Source organism: Pinus tabuliformis, chromosome 9 (assembly GCF_031772625.1).
Source record: "Pinus tabuliformis cultivar Carrire ecotype Pingquan chromosome 9, CPIR1, whole genome shotgun sequence".
Lineage (NCBI taxonomy): Eukaryota > Viridiplantae > Streptophyta > Pinopsida > Pinales > Pinaceae > Pinus > Pinus tabuliformis.
The window spans coordinates 721,759,480-721,778,133 of NC_142307.1; the positions used below are offsets into that span (position 1 = coordinate 721,759,480).

The following is an 18,654-nucleotide window of genomic DNA, read 5'->3' on the forward strand; positions in this document are numbered from 1 at the left end:
CACCAAGCGCTTGTCGATAGAGTCTTGGATGATCTTCTTTGTTTTGACTTCTCCATTTTTCCATTTGTTCCAGGTAGCAGCAGATGCATTTGATGAAGGCTCAACAATATCGCCTCTTACATGGTCCAGCACTCCTTGATATTCAAGGGTTAGATCGATAGACATCTTTCATCCGTGATATTCATCTTTCTCACGGAGCTTGTCTTCAGCAGGAAAGAGTGTTGAGGACCCCATAGTTCTTTTAGGATAGCCTTGCCAATCTTCTCTTCAATGATTGCTCTTGCTCTTGCTCGGGCTTTGTCTTCACCTCAGCTCTGATACCATGTTAAGTTATGGTATGTTCTATGCTTATAACACTCTACTTATTTTTCTTATTATATTCCACTGATTAGCAATCACATGTACATAAAGTAAAGTGCAGATAGAACCTTAAACGATCGACAGAAAACAAGCCAAGACAAGAGACACAAGATGTGGCGGCTAGCCAGGGACAAACCCCAAAATGTGTGGGGAAACCCTTTGATAAAATCTTCTTTTATCTTCAATAATTCAGTAGAGAGAAATAGTACAATAAATCTGATTCATATCAGCAGTAGCAAACCCTAGATCAGTAGCATCAGCATTAGCGGCTTCATTATCAAACTAGGGCAGACCATATCTCAGAAACCGATAGTCGGATTGACTTCATTCCACCACCAAAAGTTTCAGCTTCCAGAGGAGGTTCAGATGAACCTACAACATAGTTCAGATGAGGAGATCTTCTAGGCCACGCAATTCAATCATTACTTCTGCAGTTGCAGCTTCAGTTTCAGCAGTTTCCGGCTTCAAACTAGGGCAGTCGATATCTTGCAAACCGTTCGTCCGATTGACTTCATTCCACCACCAAAAGTTGTGGCTTTGAAAGGAGGTTCTGATGAACCTACAATGTAGTTCCAAAGAGGAGATCTTCTAGGCCACGCAAGTCAATCTTTACTTCTGCAGTTGTAGCTTCAGTTCAGTAGTTTCCGGCTTCAAACTAGGGCAGTCGATATCTTGCAAACCGTTCGTCGGATTGACTTCATTCCACCACCAAAAGTTGTGGCTTTGAAAGGAGGTTCATATGAACCTACAGCATAGTTCCAAAGAGGGGATATTCTAGGCCACGCAAGTCAATCTTTACTTCTGCATTTGCAGCTTCAAATTCAACAGCTTCTGGCTTCACATGTGAGAGAGAGAGAGACCCATTTCAGCACAGTAGAGAAGAGACTCATATCTACACAGTAGAGAGAGAGAGATGTGATGTGATGAGTGAGTCAAAATGAGGAAAAGTCCTCTTATATTTATACACAACGTTGGAGGGTGAATAGATGCGATTGTTGGGCTTCTGAGCCTACATGAGTTGTAGGTCGGCTTGATAATAATTCCATAATCAAAATAAATTCATATCTCCATGAATAATTATCGGAATTGGATGATCTTTATATCAATCCTACACCTCTCGACAAGAGGAATATAATAAAAATATTATTAGCCATGAATAAGATGACCCACATGAATTTTTGCCCTGGTTGCCAATTTTAACACTTTACTATCACAAATTGCCTGAAAGGTACTTTGGACTCATGAAAAAATTCCTTGTTCATTCAAGAAACCCTAGAAGCATGAATAACTTTTCTATGTAGAAAATCAATAATAATAATAATAAATTTTCCTTTTCCCTTTTTTTTTCTTTATCATAGAATTTACATTGATAAAAGTGAAAATACAATTAAGAAGACTAAAACCTAGTTACATTTTTTCTAACAATCAGAGCACAAACCTCCCCCATCTCGACCATTAGTACAACCATTGTCGTTAATTTAATTAATTTGCAACTATTGGGAGGTTGAGCTATGGTTTTCATAGATGTGGAGGTTGTTCAACTATTCAAAAGTTAAATTAATTGATTTTTTTAACATGAATGTTGATTGGCTGAAAAATGCTACTTCACTTGGTAGTTGTGCATAGTTGGAGGGTTTATTTGGTGGTTAATTAAGTATTTATCATATAGATATCCTCCCTTGGGCACAATTTTCAAGTAATTCATGGTAAAGAGGTTAGCACGTTATCTAGGGTGCACCATCTCTCATGCGCTTGTTTTGTGCGCTTTGTTGTTGGTATTGGGATTCAACAAAGTATTGAAATTATATGAATGACTTCAAATTTCTAACCACCTTATAACTTATTCCTATAGTACGCTTCACATGGATATATTGTATTATTTGTTGGGTGGTTGTTTTAGTCACTTCTTTCTAAGGTGCACTTCTGCAGCTAGTCTCTCATCATTATGGGATGGATATTCAACTATAATTCCTATCTTTTGACCTTGATTTGAAAGCACCCTCCCTCTTTGACTTAGCACATATATTATTTTATGTGAGGTGGTTCTAGATGGATTTTAATGTGAGGTGTATGTCATACTCAAAAAGCCACATGTAGCACATTGCATGCACCTCTCCTTCGTGCTCTCTCATCTTTATTTGATGGAAATTCAACTACACTTCCCATATTTTGACCTTCATTGGAAGGCTCCCTCCCTCTTTGACATGGCACATATATTATTTCAAGTGAAGTGGTTATGGATGGATTTTAATGACAGGAGTAGTGAATACTTAGAGAATTAAATTATTTATACTAGCACTGATCTATATTATTTCAACAATTTAAAAAATAAACTAAAAAACATTATCTCAAATAATTTTTTAAACTATTGATAAATAAATATGTGGGCAAATTAACTGAAAAAATATTCTACAGAAAATAATTGTGAAAAATTGGACATGAAAAACAGAAACATCACCAAAACAATTTTCTATCGCTTTTATTAAAATCTAAAAAATATGGGTTAAAACAATGATGAAATTTTTAAATAAAGACATTTTTATGCTGCAAAGAATCCTGTAACTTTTCCTCCTAAAATCGACCTCAAAAATTCCCTATCATCTAGAAGAAATCAACCATTAAGAATTTTACACTTTTTGTACAACACCATTTCAGTTGCAATGTGTCAATTTCTCCTACTATACTCAACCTCCTCTCAAAAAACCTGCATTCCTTTTCTTGCATTTCTTAACACTCTCTCTCTCCAACTTAGCTCGTTTGTATTTCTCCCAAAATATCTGTAACAAATTTCTCTTCATCCTCACTTAAGTTGATCATCTCTCAAGAAAGTCTCTTGACCAAGAACTCAACAACAATAATGTCCTCACCTCTTCCTTATGTTGATTTACAAATCCAAAACAATAATATAATAATTGATGAATGGCTAGTGTTCAATCCGAAGATCAATTGAGATCACTTGAGTCACATAAATGAAGCAACTTACACCTCACATTCGAGCACGCAAACTGGAAAATTAAGGTCTTCTCCATGCTGAGACACAAATATAGAAGAATACCTTCCAAATCTAGATAAATCAACACTCCCTCCTAGCTAGGAATATATTCTCCACCATCACCAGCTTGTCACTACAGAATATACTTCCCTTCAATAGAGGCTTGGAGAGAATATCTATATCTTCTCCCCTATAGGTATGTATTTCAATCTCATAACACATATCTCGACCATGCCTCCAATGAAGTGATACTTGATCTCTATGTTCTTGGACATACCATGAAAAACTAGATTCTCTAAAAGATGATGTAACTTTGGTTAGTATAGTGTATCAAGGTAGGTCTTGTTACCCACCACCTATGGGGTGTATGTATAAGAGAAAAGTGTTTTCCTATATTGTCCTACCTAGCAGCACCTTATAACCACCATATACCTTGATGTTCCATTATCTCTGGCACCTGAGACATCAATATGGTCCCTCACCCATTTATTATGATTGTATGTTTGAAGGTGGGCCTCGCGACCATGAAGTTAAGGATTTTCATTGGTGTAATTGAGTTATTTTTCTTACTCGTCATGGACATTTTTGGGCATGCATTGGTGGGGGGATTGAATGAAAAGAGTGGGCTGGGTTTGTACTCTTGTCTCCATTCCCCAATTTCATGGTTAGTCATGTATCCTAGTCCTATGGGATCGCCTTTACTGACCACTAGCTTTAGGGATGGCACTACATGCAAAATCCCTATTTTCATTATGTGGTCCCACTTCTCGATACCATATATATCACTCACCTCCACTCATTTAAGCCCCATTCATATATTTTTTCATCTAGGTCCATAGGTGTTCACTCGGTCCACATAGGGTTAGCCTCCCCCTCCCCTTGTCCACATATTGGATGGCATCTAGAATGATGCCCCAGAGGTTGATGCACCTAGAAAGAACTAAAAGGAATAATTTGGCTACTCTCAACAAGAAATGTACCACAAAATTCAAAATATGTCTAGGACATACAAATTTAGCACATCGACAAAATCCAAACGTATGCATCATACTCTCATGCCTTGGAGCCCTGAGCAGTTTTAGAGAAAAATCAATCAACCGAAAAAGTCATATGAGTAAGGGCAGGCAAAAAAAATTGTGGGGCAAACTCATATACCATGATTTTGTCCCTCCTACACTAATATACCCAGTTGTGGGCTTCCCTTATTATAGTTATCATTGTACCATGGCATGTGGCTTGGAGAATTTATACCTTATCACCACTTTGTTGCATCACTATATCATTTCCCACCTACCATTTGATGGATGTACCATCATAATTTCACCCCGTCTAAAGGTTGAAACCACCTGAGGGTCCTTGACTAATCCCCTTATTGAGCTTAGAGACACTTGTACATACCAAAGGCCACTGTGGAAGGGCATGCCACCATGAAGTACCCCGTTGATTCCATGTCTCGTAAGCTCTTTTACTTGATTATTCTAATGATTTTCTATATTAGATAGCAAGGGGGCACATTCGATCTTATGAAGGATTGTAGGTGGGTCTCCATTTGGACTTGGTCACCCTATATGAGGTCGTAGTCCTCCAGAGGTCCACATTGACACTTTTAGGGTGAGCATTGAGAGCCATGGGACTCCAACATAGCAAATATTACTTCATGTATCCCTGCCACTACACATTGGTTCCTCATGTCCCAGCTTTTGGATGAGGATGGTGTACGTGTTTCACCATGCCCAACTGGCTCCACACTTGTACCATACACTTGGCAGATTTTGCAGGGTTCACATTAGGATGTGTCTCAATGCAAGAGACAAGTGGAGGGCTTATTTCATCATCCTAGCACTTACATATGGTTTACAAGAATTTTTGATCCACTTGGAAACCCATGAGGATGATCTTATTCTGCCACACCCACTTGGGAGCACCATAGTGACTTTCTTGGAAATCAAGAGGCCAACCCCTTGTCCACTATGTTTGGAGTCCATTTTCTCATCATGGAAAACATTGGGCTTCATTAAGTCTCCTCAAAGGCCAAATGACTCATTTTATTTATCATTCTACCCTCTTGAGAGGCTTAGTTTTATATTATTGAGATATATTGGTGGGATTGTCACTAAGGGGTGTTATTGTTGAATATTGTTTTGTTATTTAGATCTTAATTAGGCCAATTAGGCAAATAAAACTCATTAGATATTTTATAAATAGATGGGAGGTGATTCATTTTTCTTATCATCACTTGGATTAGACTAGAATCTCTTGAGAGCTTTTAAGACTTTTTGCTAGCATAAATTTTGAAGCTTTCTTAATAGACTATGATGTTCAGATTTTCTCTATTTCCTTTGGAGCTTCTTTGAAATGTCAAATTGATGAATGGATATACTCTCTCTCTCTCATGTAAGACAAAATTTTGATGCTATTATTGTTATCTTACTTGTAAAGTGCATGTACCCGATTATCATTGTTCTTATATGGGTTAATGTAAAGTGAAATTATGTTGGGACTTCGAACATGTGATTAAATAAATGTGTTAATATTTGAGGGATTACGTGAATGTTCCTAGAGCAACTCTTATGTTGAAGACCTCGAAACATTGTCTGTTTTGAAAATTTAAAGTATAAATTACTATTGACCTAGCTTTTTCCCTTAGTGAGGCTAGAAAATATTAATTAGGGCTCCTTAGCTCACAAAAATTCTAAATCTATTTGTATCATGACTCTGTTAATTCAAAGAAATAAGTCATTGATCCATGTATCCCTTTGGTGGTCAGATTTACCTCTGTTTTCTTCACTTTTCTTAATTCTAGGACTAACCCTAGAGTGTCACCTAGGGCATCAAGTGAAAGTCATTCTATCCATTTGAAACCCATCAATTCTAGTGCATTATTGTGCATGAGTTTTCTCTACAAGAGCTCTAAATTTCAGGAAATTCTGGTAGTGGAATCATAAGATATAGTAAGACCTATCCCCAAGATCAAATATTGCCCTAGGTAAATTAGGGGTTAGTGTCCTAATTGGGATAATTACATTCAAATCTAAAAGAAAACTATTCCTTCTGTCATGTTCTCTTCCATAATTAGGTCAATCACCTACTTGGTTGATCAATTTCACACCCATGACCTAATTTTGGGTCGACTTGGTCCTTTGTGGTGCTGTGACTTTATAACACTAATTTCACAAAGATCACATAAAGCCCAATTCCGCATAAGGGTGTTCTAGTCGAGGAACCATATTTATAATATATATTCCCAAACCATAACCTCAAGAATCCTCTTAGCCCTTCCTGGATAATGCATCACCTTGCTTTCAAAGCAAGCATGTTATCTAATTAAGTCTCCCTTACAGCGAGTCTCCTCCAATCGGTGAAAGTACGTAAAGATTAGGAAGCATTATCAAAGGTGATAGTGGGATATCACTCCATTATTTCCCCTTGACCTAGTAGTTGATCTATAGGATCCCGCTACTAGGACCCCTACTAGTTTGAGAGGTAATAGTTCCCATATTGAGATCAAATAAACATGTGAGGATTATGCAAACAAAAATGTTTTCAAAACTCTCCAGACTCACTACCATATATTTTTCCTCTACTGAGCTAAGAGCCACTAAATGTTTCTTCCTACTGAACCATAATATCACTACTAATCGCAAGCTAAAACAACACCAAAAGTATATTTCCCATCTAATTCACTCCCTACCCAATTAGAATATGTAAGCTATATTCAACAAACTAACATACATCAATATTAAATCCATTGTACCATGAAGGTACTTCAACAAATGCTTCATTGCTACCTAATGAACCTCCCTTAACTCCACAGTCAATGGTTAAATGTGTTCACTACAAAGCATAAATCTAGGATAGTGTTGACTAGATAAGTCAAGGACCCAATACATTTCCTAAACAAAGTGGGGTCCACCAAATCACTCTTAGAAGAATCAATATTCCTTAACTTAAGGATCATGGGTGTAGAGATGTGCTTGCAATCCTTCATCCTCAATCTCCAAAAAATATTAGCTACAAAATCTCAACTACTTACTTACTCTACCCAAGAAAAATCTCTCTTAGCTAGTGCTGCACCTTTGATCCCAAGAAGTAGTCCATGCATCTAATATTATTCATCTCAAACTGAAAGGTAAGGTCCCTGCTACACATCCGAATGAGATTCTTTGATCCCATCAAGAAAACATCATCAAAATAGAGGACCAAGATGAGTGGATCACCCTTAACAAGTACATAATAAAAGTTTGAGTGCCTAACTATTAGTCAAGCCCAATACAAGAAGGTACCCATCTAACTTAGAGTACCTTGCTCCTAGTTCCTACTTAAGTTCATGAAGGACCTTATTCAATCTGCAAACATGGGACTCCCTCCCATGCACCTCAAATCCCTGACACCACTCAACACACACTTATTCCTCAGTCACCGCACTAAGGAAGGAAATATTCACATCCATCTCAGGTATCCTCCACCCCATATTTAAAGTAATAGATAGGAGCACCCTAATAAATGCATATATAAAAAAAGTATCATCACAGTGCACTCCCTCTTTCTTGTAGAGAATCGTCTGTCCACCAAATCCACCTTGTACTTCTCAACATTGTCATCTACTTCATCCTTGATATTATAGATCCATAGAAAAGTAACAATTCACTCCCCCGAGGCCTCAACACTATGTCACACAAATAATTCCTCATGAGACCACTATAATCGTACTCCATCGCATCCCTCTAGATGTTTTGATATATTGTCTTCTAAAAAGTAGAACGCTGAAAATCTATAATGCTACTCATTAAGGCCATGGAGCTAGAAATATATTTAGTCATCTAATCTACATGAACATCTTTTGAGGAGTCTCCACATCCTCCTCTACCTCTCTGAAATATTAATCTACCTATCTCAGTAACATCCTTGTAGCGCTAAAAGGAATATGTAACTCCTCATCATACACAACCCTTTTATTGGTGTTGTTAGTTCCTCCTCAGACCTCAAAGCCTGTTTCTACCACTCTTCTACCATTGTTGGCTTAGTATAATGCAACATCTTATATGTCATACACTCCTTGACTCTAACATCCCTATTGATGATGATTGTCCTCTATAAGGGAATGTAGACCCTAGAAGCCATTTTGACCTCATTATAGCCCAAAAAGATTTGTCTCTCAAAAGGGGGCTCTATCTTGGTGCTCTTCTCTAATGGACTATGGACATAGTGGACTACCAAGTATATGAATGAAACTCACATCTAATATCACTCCTGTAAAAGCTTCCTTTGTAGCCTTGTTTTCCACTACTCTATGAGGACTCTTTTTCAATAGGTATATCCTTATATTAAATGTCCCTACCCACACGAACACAAGAAAATCCTAATCATGGATTATTTAATTTGCTACTCCAACTATGGGATTGTTCCTACTCTCTTTAAGCTTGTTCTAATAAAAATTGTAAGATATTGTGAGTTCTCTTTTAATTCCCGCCTCTATGCAAAACCCCTTGAACATATTTGATGTCTACTCATCGTTGTTGTTTTATCTGAGAACATTGATTTTTTTACCTCTTTGGCTCCCCATTAGAGGTTCAAACTCTTGGAACGAATTGATGACCGCATCCTTAGTCTTTGGGAAGTACATCCATGTCCTCCTTGAATAGTCATTTATGAAGGTCACAAATTAACTAAACCCTATGATAGACACAACTAACATAGAACCAAATACATATGAATTTACCAAGTCAAACAAGTCTCATTGTTAGGAAATTTTACATTGACATGCTTGCGAAGTTCACATCCTTTACACATACCCTCTTGCTGCACTTTGGTATCTAGAAAAAAATGACCATCTCTCTCAATATTGGTAAAGCCATGTATTATAAATGTCCTATCCTCCTATGCCAAATCTCACTTTGGTTGCCATGGTGATGAATCAAGGCCTTCACAATCTATGTTCTCAATGTATATATTTTTCTCCGCTTGATCCCTCTTACACACCACACACTAGGATATGATCCTTTAGGCCTCACAGAAGCTTCATCTCCCATGAATCTGACCTCAAGTGTTGTGTCCATCATGGTTGATATGGAGAAAAGTTAATCTGACCTAGGTGCATATAACATCTCCTTAACTTGCATAGGACGCCTTCACTCTAGCTAGAGCTTTATGCTTCCAATACCCTCCATTTCATATCTCACATTATCTCTAAGTACTACATGGAGATATCGGTGCTCCTTAGTGAGGATAGTAAAGAGGTGTCAAGAACACGTCATATGATGAAACTCTTTACTATCCAAAAACCACACACCACAAGTGATGGAGCCAAAAAATAAAGAAATCAAAGTAAATGCATTTGCAAGCTTCTTGGAAAAGTCACCCATCTAGGCTATAATACTACTATGGAATTTTCCCCTTCACCTTTCGTTTTGTTGGGACAATCTATGGCATAATGACTGAACTTGTGACATAAAAAGAATTTAAAGTTGCTCAGGTCTATTTTCCCTTGCGAAGGTTCTTCTCCACCATGGCTATATTTGGCTTTTCCCTTTTCCTTCTTAACTTTTATAACAAGAGCATGATTCTCTTCATATTTTCCCTTGTGTTGTCCATTAGTCATTGAACTTGCTCAAATATCCTTCTAGGTAAAATTATCCCGCAAAAGTTGCTAATATCAAAACCTATTCCTAGTAAGTTTATCCTCTACAAAAGTGGTCCATTGCATGGTCAAACCCTTGAAAACTACTTTTACAAGCTTTTAATAATTCACAAATTCCCCCATTACCAATAGTTCATAATTAACTTATTGAATCCTAGTGAGATAATAAATCACAATCTTAGATGTGTTCTTTTGAATGTGTTTAGTTTCTCCCCTAACACCATCTTAATATTCTAGTTACTACTCTGGTATACACTAGTTAAGGACATCCACGTATTATGTGTTGTATTTTTTCCTTATATGTGAGGGAGTGTTGAGAAATGCCAATAAGAATTCCAGTTTAATTTGTCATTGAATTAAACTATGAATTAAAATACAATTCTTTTCTCATAGCAATTTGAAAAAAATAATTAAATTTAATTAACTTAATTAATTTAGGAAACTCGAATTGGAAGTCTTTTAGAAGACATGTATATGTTCTCCCTAACTTATAGGAGTTAAGGATGGGTTATGAATGAGTTGTCATTAGTTAACTCAATTTATTGAGTTAAGTCCAGTTAAATTAGTTCCAATCAATTTCAGGAAATAATAGTTAGTAAACAGTCAGTTGGCACACTAGTGACCTAATTAGTGCTACTCTAGTTAATTGGAGATTCCACCATCAAAAAGTCATGTACATTGACTTTGAGAAAGACCCAATTGATACTATAGTGCAGGGACAATGTACTATCAGTTTTATATTTTTTTGAGTTGCAATGTGATGAAAAGAGAAATAGGGGTATAGCCAATTCCCTTTTCTTTATAAATAATCGATCCTTGGGCTTGTGGGTTATGATCCCATTTCATTATTGGAAGAATTTATTTATGCCTTAGCCTTTAAATTGGCACCATTTGAGCTCATCAGAGCATACTACACTATCGGGAGCGTTAACATTGCATTTAGCTTCAAAAACTAGGACCACACCACTTTATCGTAATACATAGGAATTATAGGATTACACATGGAAACTCTGCTCCGAACCCTTTGTTCAGACATCAAAAATAATTCACCCAGATCTATATATCCATCGGGTCACTCTTCAATCCGACCTCCGCTCGTTGATTTATCATTATCGGCGTACTGACGTTTCACCACATCAGCGCTATTGCAACATCCATTACTCTTAGCCTTTTGACCTCTCTAAGAGCCACTAGTGATTAGATCTAGACCATCGATCTGGCTTTTTATCTGATGGTCCATGTTCCATCACATCATCGCGATCGCAATCATTCAAGACCGGTTTTGATCAATTCCATGCACTGACCTGATATGCCTTCCGGATCTGATAAGGGTATAGGTCCCACCTATACAGTTTCAGGTTCGGATTTCAAACTTGGACTATGTTTTTGCTGTTCCCTAGTGTAACTGGAATTTGGCTTGCCTACAATGGATTTCTACACTTAGAACGGTCTCTGCCATACTCTGATATGACACACACAACATTCATTAATATATACCTCTGGATCACCATCGATCCTACAGTGATCGATGGTCGATCAACACACTTATCACACATGACTTCAATACATTAACACACACACACACACATGTAAAATACACACAGGTGCACAAATCAACACAAGGTAGACTTTTCTATTATATACGATATGGATACAGATCTAAAGCATTTCAACCTTAGGAACAAGTTCCTTCTTGATTACATTGTATCTCCCTATTTCTACAAATCTTTATCAATCGCTCTATCTCATCTCTATCTCCCTCGAACACACATGTTCATCATATATATATAAGAAAACATTGGATCGGATCACTGTGAAGGATTTGATCATATCATTTCCTCAAAACTCTCAACTAATCACATACATGATAGATTAAATTTAAGTCTTCTAGAGACTTATCCATTCCATCATTTAACGTCTGTTTTAATAGATTCCCCTTTTTTAGCTCGATGGTCCACATCCTCCTCCTTGCTCCACCTTGGATTCCTCCTTTAATTATGAGTGCTTGGATGCTCCTGCATCAGACTCCTGAGGCATAAAAATTTATGAGCTCCTGGTCATATGCTTCTCGTGTCCTTAACAACTCTACTCACTTCTTAGTGGAACTGCCTTCATGATCTTCTGTGAGCTGCAATCAACCTCTGCAGTAATAGTCTTCCTCTGCTAGATAATAACTCACCAAGCTTTCTCCTCTGAGCTTAGTCTTTTGGCATCATTCTGGTTCTCTTCTCTGGAACCAATTAAGCACTCCTTTCTCTAGGTTGCTGCAAATCCTCTCACCTTCCGCTACTACTCTTTGCATGACAGTAAGATCACAAACTCTCCACCTTTAAACAATTGCACCTCCTTTCCTTTCTTCCTTCTCACAGGAAAACTTAACCTGGCTCTGATACCACTTGATGAAAGGAGAAATAGGGGTATATCCAATTTCCTCTTTCATATCAATATTCGATCCTGAGGCCTGTTGGTTATGGTCCAAAAACCTATCAGAAGCATTCTTGAGGCCTTTAAGCCTTAAAACCATGGAACATACATTTATCGGGTTTCCTGTTAATAACCCGAAAACATATTACTTTAACACAATACACAGGAAATAACGTGGCCAAACACATAAGCCAGATCTCAAATACTATTAAACCTAACTCCATAAATCATCTTCATCAAAAGAGAAATAGGGGTATAGCCAATTCCCCTTTCTTTATAAATAATTAATCTTGAGGCCTATGGGTTATGAGCCCATTTCATTATCGAAAGCATTTATCTAGGCTTTCGCCTTTAAACTAGCACAATTTGAGCTCATTGGAACCTACTACACTATCGGGAGCATTAACATTGCATTTAGCTTCAAAAACTGGGACCACGCCACTTTAACATAATACATAGGAATTACAGGATTAAACATGGAAACTTCGCTTCGAACCCTTTGTTCAGACTTCAAAAACAATTCACACGGATCTATATATCCATCGGGTCTACTCTTCACTCTAACCCTTTACGTTGCTTCGATCGCTCGAACCTCTGATCATTGATTTATCACTATCGGCGTATCGACGTTCCACCACATCGGTGCTATCGCAACATCCATTACTGTTAGCCTTTTTACCTCTCCGATTGCGATCAATGATTAGATCTAGACCATCGATCTGGCTTCCAATTTAACGGTCCATGTTCCATCGCATCATCGTGATTGCAACCATTCAAGGCCTGTTCTGATCAGTTCAATGCGCTAACCCGATATGCCTTCCGGACCCGATAAGGGTATAGGTCCCGTCTATAAAATTTCAGGTCCGGATTTCAAACTCGGACTATGTTTTTGTTGTTTCTTAGTGTAACTGGAATTTGGCTTGCCTTCAATGGATTTCTGCACTTAACACTGTTTCTGCCATACTCTGCTATGACACACACAAAATTCATTAATATATATCTTTGGATCGCCATCGATCCTACAGTGATCGATGGTTGATCAACACACTTATCACACAGGACTTCAAGCCATTAACGTATATATATATATATATATATATATATATATATATATATATATATATATATATATATATAATACACACAGGCGCACAAATCAACACAAGGCACACTTTTCTATTATATATGATATGAATACAGATCTAAGGCATTTCCGCCTTAGGAATAAGCTCCTTCTCGATTACATTGTATCTATCTCTATTTCTACAAATCTTTATCAATCGCTCTATCTTGTCTCTATCTCCCTTGAGCATGTAGGTTCATCATATATATATATATATATATATATATATATAATAAAACATTGGATTGGATCACTGTGAAGGATCCAATCATATCCTTTCCTCAAAACTCTCAACTAATCACATACATGGAAGATTACATTTAGGTCTTCTAGAGACTTATCCATTCCATCATTTAAGGTCCGTTTTAACAGATTTCCCTTATTTAGCTCGATGGTCCACGTCCTCCTCCTTGCTCGGCCTTGGATTCCTCCTTTAATTATGAGTGCTTGGATGCTCCTTCATTTCAATGTTAATGCATGCATTCAGGAACTGATACTTGAGGGATTGTGCTATTCTTAGAGGCTTTATTTCCCTTTAAATACAAGCTATCCTTCATAGGAATTACACATTGGAATATACACTTGGAGAGCTTGTGAATTGGCTAATATTTAGCCTTGAGCTTGCTTATGAGTTGGAGATTGAATTTGCTATGCATTCGGATTGTTTTAGAGAGAACAAGCATTGTAATTTCATCTTCATTTTCCTGATTAATACAAAACAAATAGTGGGGTTTTGAGTTGTGGATTTCCCCATATATTTATTGTGTTATGTGTATTTGATTCTCTTCCTCTCTTGATTATTGGTTTCTCAATATTTATGGGCTTTTTCTGTAATGAGTGTAAGTATATTCTTGTCTCTTGATTTAACAAATTGCATTAGCTTGTGAGTCTACAAGTTTTTCTAGATGGTATCAAATCAAATTTTTTTTTGGGCCGGGAGTCTGCAAAGATGTTTTGACAAATTGTGTGCAAAATTTTCAGAAACAAATTGTAGATTTGGATTCCTTGGGAAAATATACCCAAATTCAAAGAACAAATTGGCTAAATCAAACTTCGTATGAGGGATATATCGCTAATTTAAAATTAGCTCTCTAGAGGAGATTTCGAAGATTTGAGTTTCTAGGTTATAGGCGAAAGTTGAACTTTCATACATACTTCAAGATCAGTAGATGGAGTTCGATGGGTTGAGGCTTAAGTATGCCTTGGAAGGTAGCTCAAAATTTATATTCTGGAGGGATAGGATGGAGGTTGTGCTAGAAGATAATGGCTTGAAGGAATTCATTGATAAAGAAGTCCCCAATCCAGTAGCTACAAATGCACAAAACTTGGCTAAATGGAAGAAGTGTGCGGCAAAGGGAAAGCAGATAATCCTTGAGGGAGTTCGAGACCAAATTGTCATGAGTATCTATGGCAAGTAAACTTCGCATGCTATGTGGAAAACATTGACGAACTTGTATCAGAATATCAATGATCAAACAAAGTTGGCACTGAAGGATAAACTTCGTAAAATCAAGATGGAGAAAGGAAAGACGATTCCAAAGTACTTGACCAACTTTACTCAATGTCTAGATGAACTTGGAAGTGTTAGAATCATGGTTGGAGAGGAAGATATGGTGAGCCTTGCTCTTCTTGGACTCCCAAAGAGTTGGCATAGTTATCAGGACTCTGCCAATGGTCAGGAGAAGATGCCAGATTGGGAACAACTATGGTCAGATTTGATGCAGGATGAGATCAGGAGGAACACCAAGGATGGCTCTTCATCAAAGACTAATGATGAAGAGAATTGTGCCTTAGAGATTAAGGCAAGGAAGGGGAAAAGTAAAATTTCTCATTCCAAATCAGATTCTTATCATCGAGGTAAGAAGAAGGACATGACGAAAGTTAAATGCTTTCATTGTCACAAGTTCTCATTCCAAATCAGATCCTTATCATGGAGGTAAGAATAAGGACATGATGAAAGTTAAATGCTTTCATTGTAACAAGATGGGTCAATTTGAAAAATATTGTCCATTGAAGAAGTCCAAGGAAAAGTCCTCAGGAGGAGGGGTGGGTGAGGTTTTGGCATCCCAATTCGAATTGGACTTTTCCCTCATTGCATGCATGGTGTCTTCAATGATGTGAAGTTTCTTGGACTTAAAGAGTGGAGATTCTTTCTATGGTAAGTATAGTGTTACTAGTGTGGACACTATTACTTTTCAGAGGGAGTGTGCGGCTCCACTCACCTTCAAGAATGTTATGCATGTACTCGGATTGACGAAGAACTTGGTATCCATTGCCATGCTTGAGGATAGAGGCTATGATGTGACATTTTTGAAAGGAAAAGTGTTCCTTCGACACATAGCCCCAAGTCAGGTAAAGAAGATAGGGATTCGAGTTCAGAATTTTTATAAGATAGAGCTAGAGGATTACGCTGCTTTGAGTTCAAAAGCGGAAAAGATGTTGAATCGAGATGTCGACCAGCTGTGGCATAGACGATTGGGCCACTTCACATAGTGTTTGGTATATGTTCCACAAATTCTGGTTGACTCCCATGCTTAAGATTCAAAAAATAATTTTGGTTAATCTCAATAATAATATATGATCTTAGCCAGTTTTTTTTCATCACATTTTTTTGAAATTGCCAATATCAAACCCACAACCGCCATGGCTGCCAAAATATGAATATATTTATCTTCAAAGGCATGGTGATATATTTTAAAAGAAAATGGACGACATGATTCTCACATAGTAGTAGCAGTATTCTCATGTAACGATATAATTGCTTAAACGAAACAGACTATGAAATTCTAACAGTGTGATGGGAATGATTTGTGCAATGTGGGGACAGCAACCAAAAATGAGGACGCTTCCCAGTAAGCATAAAAAGCTTCAAATTACTTTAAGTGTAAACAGTTGAACCTGTAGCTACACAAAAATTTAAAGGCCTTCAGTTACATGAATCTGCGAAAAAAAATTCAAGGCATCCTCAAGTGACATGTATCTGCGAAAACAATTTAATGCCTCCTCCAGTTTCCTGTAGCTGTGAAACCCTTTTGTGAGTAAAGCATCAAATAAGCAAACCTATAAACAATTGAAATTCGGACTGTTACCTATAAACAATTGAACCTCGAAGTGTGAAAAAAATTGAAGACCTGTTCCACTAACCTGTAGCTGTGGAAAAAATTAAAGGATCCCTTAAACTCTTGAAAACCCCTGTAACCCAGATATCATCGCAAAAGTGGCGCCTCCGAGACTTGAAGTGGAGCCCTCCCGTGTGTTAAGTTGTACCCATGCTTTATAATAGTTATAATTTAAGGTGTGTTAAAAAAAATTAAAATCGAACCCATCAATAATCATTGGTGGACAGTATCCATTCTTGGGCGGATGATTTGTAAATAGAATTTAGTGCGGATTCTGCTTGCTCATACAAAGGTGGCGCCATTATTTAATAAATTTCGACTGATTCTTTTCATCTGGTCGATATTTAATTTGTGAAATCGATGGATATAATATTAATCATATCCAGATGGACCACTGAAAAAACCATGGCAAACACCAGGATAAACCGATTGAAAGTGGAACCGATTTGAATTCACGGCAATTATAATGTAATAATGCAAGCAAACCAAACAAAATACCATGTTAGACTTTTATAGGGGAGTAGAGGGATGATAAAAGTTGTTGATGTGGAGGTTTGTCTTTACACCAAAATCTGTAAGTATTGGTAAATGTTACAAATCAGTGATTAGGATTTCTAGTGTGGAAATTACTGATTTTATAGAGGTGTGGTGATTTTTCCAACACCTTCCTCAAGCACAACGGGAATCGAACCTGGCTCCAAGCTCCTATACAATGTGGAGGACTCTGATACCATGTGGAGGTTTGCCTACACCAAAACCCACAGGTTTTACAAAAGTATTGGTAAATGTTACAAACCAGTAACTAGGAATCCATTTATAACTAAGATCCCAAGATGGAAATTATGTATTCTATAGAAATGCATTATTTTTCCAACAGTTGCATATAGGGGCATATAGATCTTTTTGCCCTAAGAAGCCGAGAATGTTGATCTGTTCGGCCTTCGCCATTCACTATCTTAAATTTAATTCAATTGAAAAGGTACATGAATAGAATGAATAGCCATAAAAAAGTTACATGAATAGAATGTGCAAACGGAATTTCCGGTACATCAACATAATAAACCAACAAAGCATAACAACCCATGAAAAATCAAACGTTAAGCCGTAGTCCTAACCACTTAGGGTTCATGCGGGCTAATCACGACGATATAATTTTTTCTGGTTTGGTAACCATGCGTGGGAATAAGAGATCAATGCCCAGGAAAAAAAAACGTTTAGATTATGTTAAAACCAACTATGGAGGTAATCATGATCACTTTTCAAGTTTAGTGAAAACAAGAGAGTCAGCATTGAAGCATTTACTTACTTGACTTTCATCCTAGCAAGCCTCTTTGCAACAGAGGTGTCTTTCTCCATCTTGGGATCTTTGGACCCGATTTTGTAGTTTTCCACAGGGTAGGTAGTTACAACTGGTCCCGACATCTTATCTTGCCGATGGATTATACGTTCGAGATCAAGAATTCCAAGGCAGTGCGCTTTCTTATTTCTTCCTTCTATTTCCGCAATGGGCTGGCTGTTTACGACTGCGATTGGATAGTGTCTCTCTCTGGAAACTTCAGGAAATCCGCTAACGAAACCTACATCCAAGTCTTTTCATATTAGTTTTGAGCCGTAATACAATCGGTTTAAAATGAAAAGATGTAGGTAGGGTTCCCCACCTATAAACATGGGAGGTTCCGTAGGCCTTAAGGTGAATTAAAATGGAACGCTTGCGAGGGACTAAAACATGTATTAGAACTATAATCTAAATTGGGTAGACTGGACATGGGATTTACCTAAATACGCGCTTGCAAGGGGTTCAAACCCAACTATAATTCACAATGGGTAGATTGGACATATGATTTATCTACCTTGGTGTGGATTGGTAGTTTATAATTTATTAGATCTGGATTTCCCTTTGACTTTTTCTTTTTCGAAATCTGAACCCTAAAACTTAAGAAAATGTTATTATTTTTCGAAATCTGAACCTTAAAACTTAAGAAAATGTTATTATTTTAAT

The 18,654-nt window shown here is 37.2% G+C and overlaps 1 protein-coding gene across 1 annotated transcript in view; it reads right to left on the reverse strand.

The window, feature by feature from the left end:
• The window catches only part of LOC149150715 (pre-mRNA cleavage factor Im 25 kDa subunit 2-like), a 63,289-nt gene extending 45,212 nt beyond the window's left edge, over positions 1-18,077 (reverse strand). Inside the window, exon 1 of the mRNA XM_089442914.1 lies at positions 17,962-18,077. Coding sequence (XP_089299040.1) covers positions 17,962-18,077 — 116 coding nt within the window. The remainder of the gene's footprint in view (positions 1-17,961) is intronic.
• Positions 18,078-18,654: the final 577 nt, after the last annotated feature.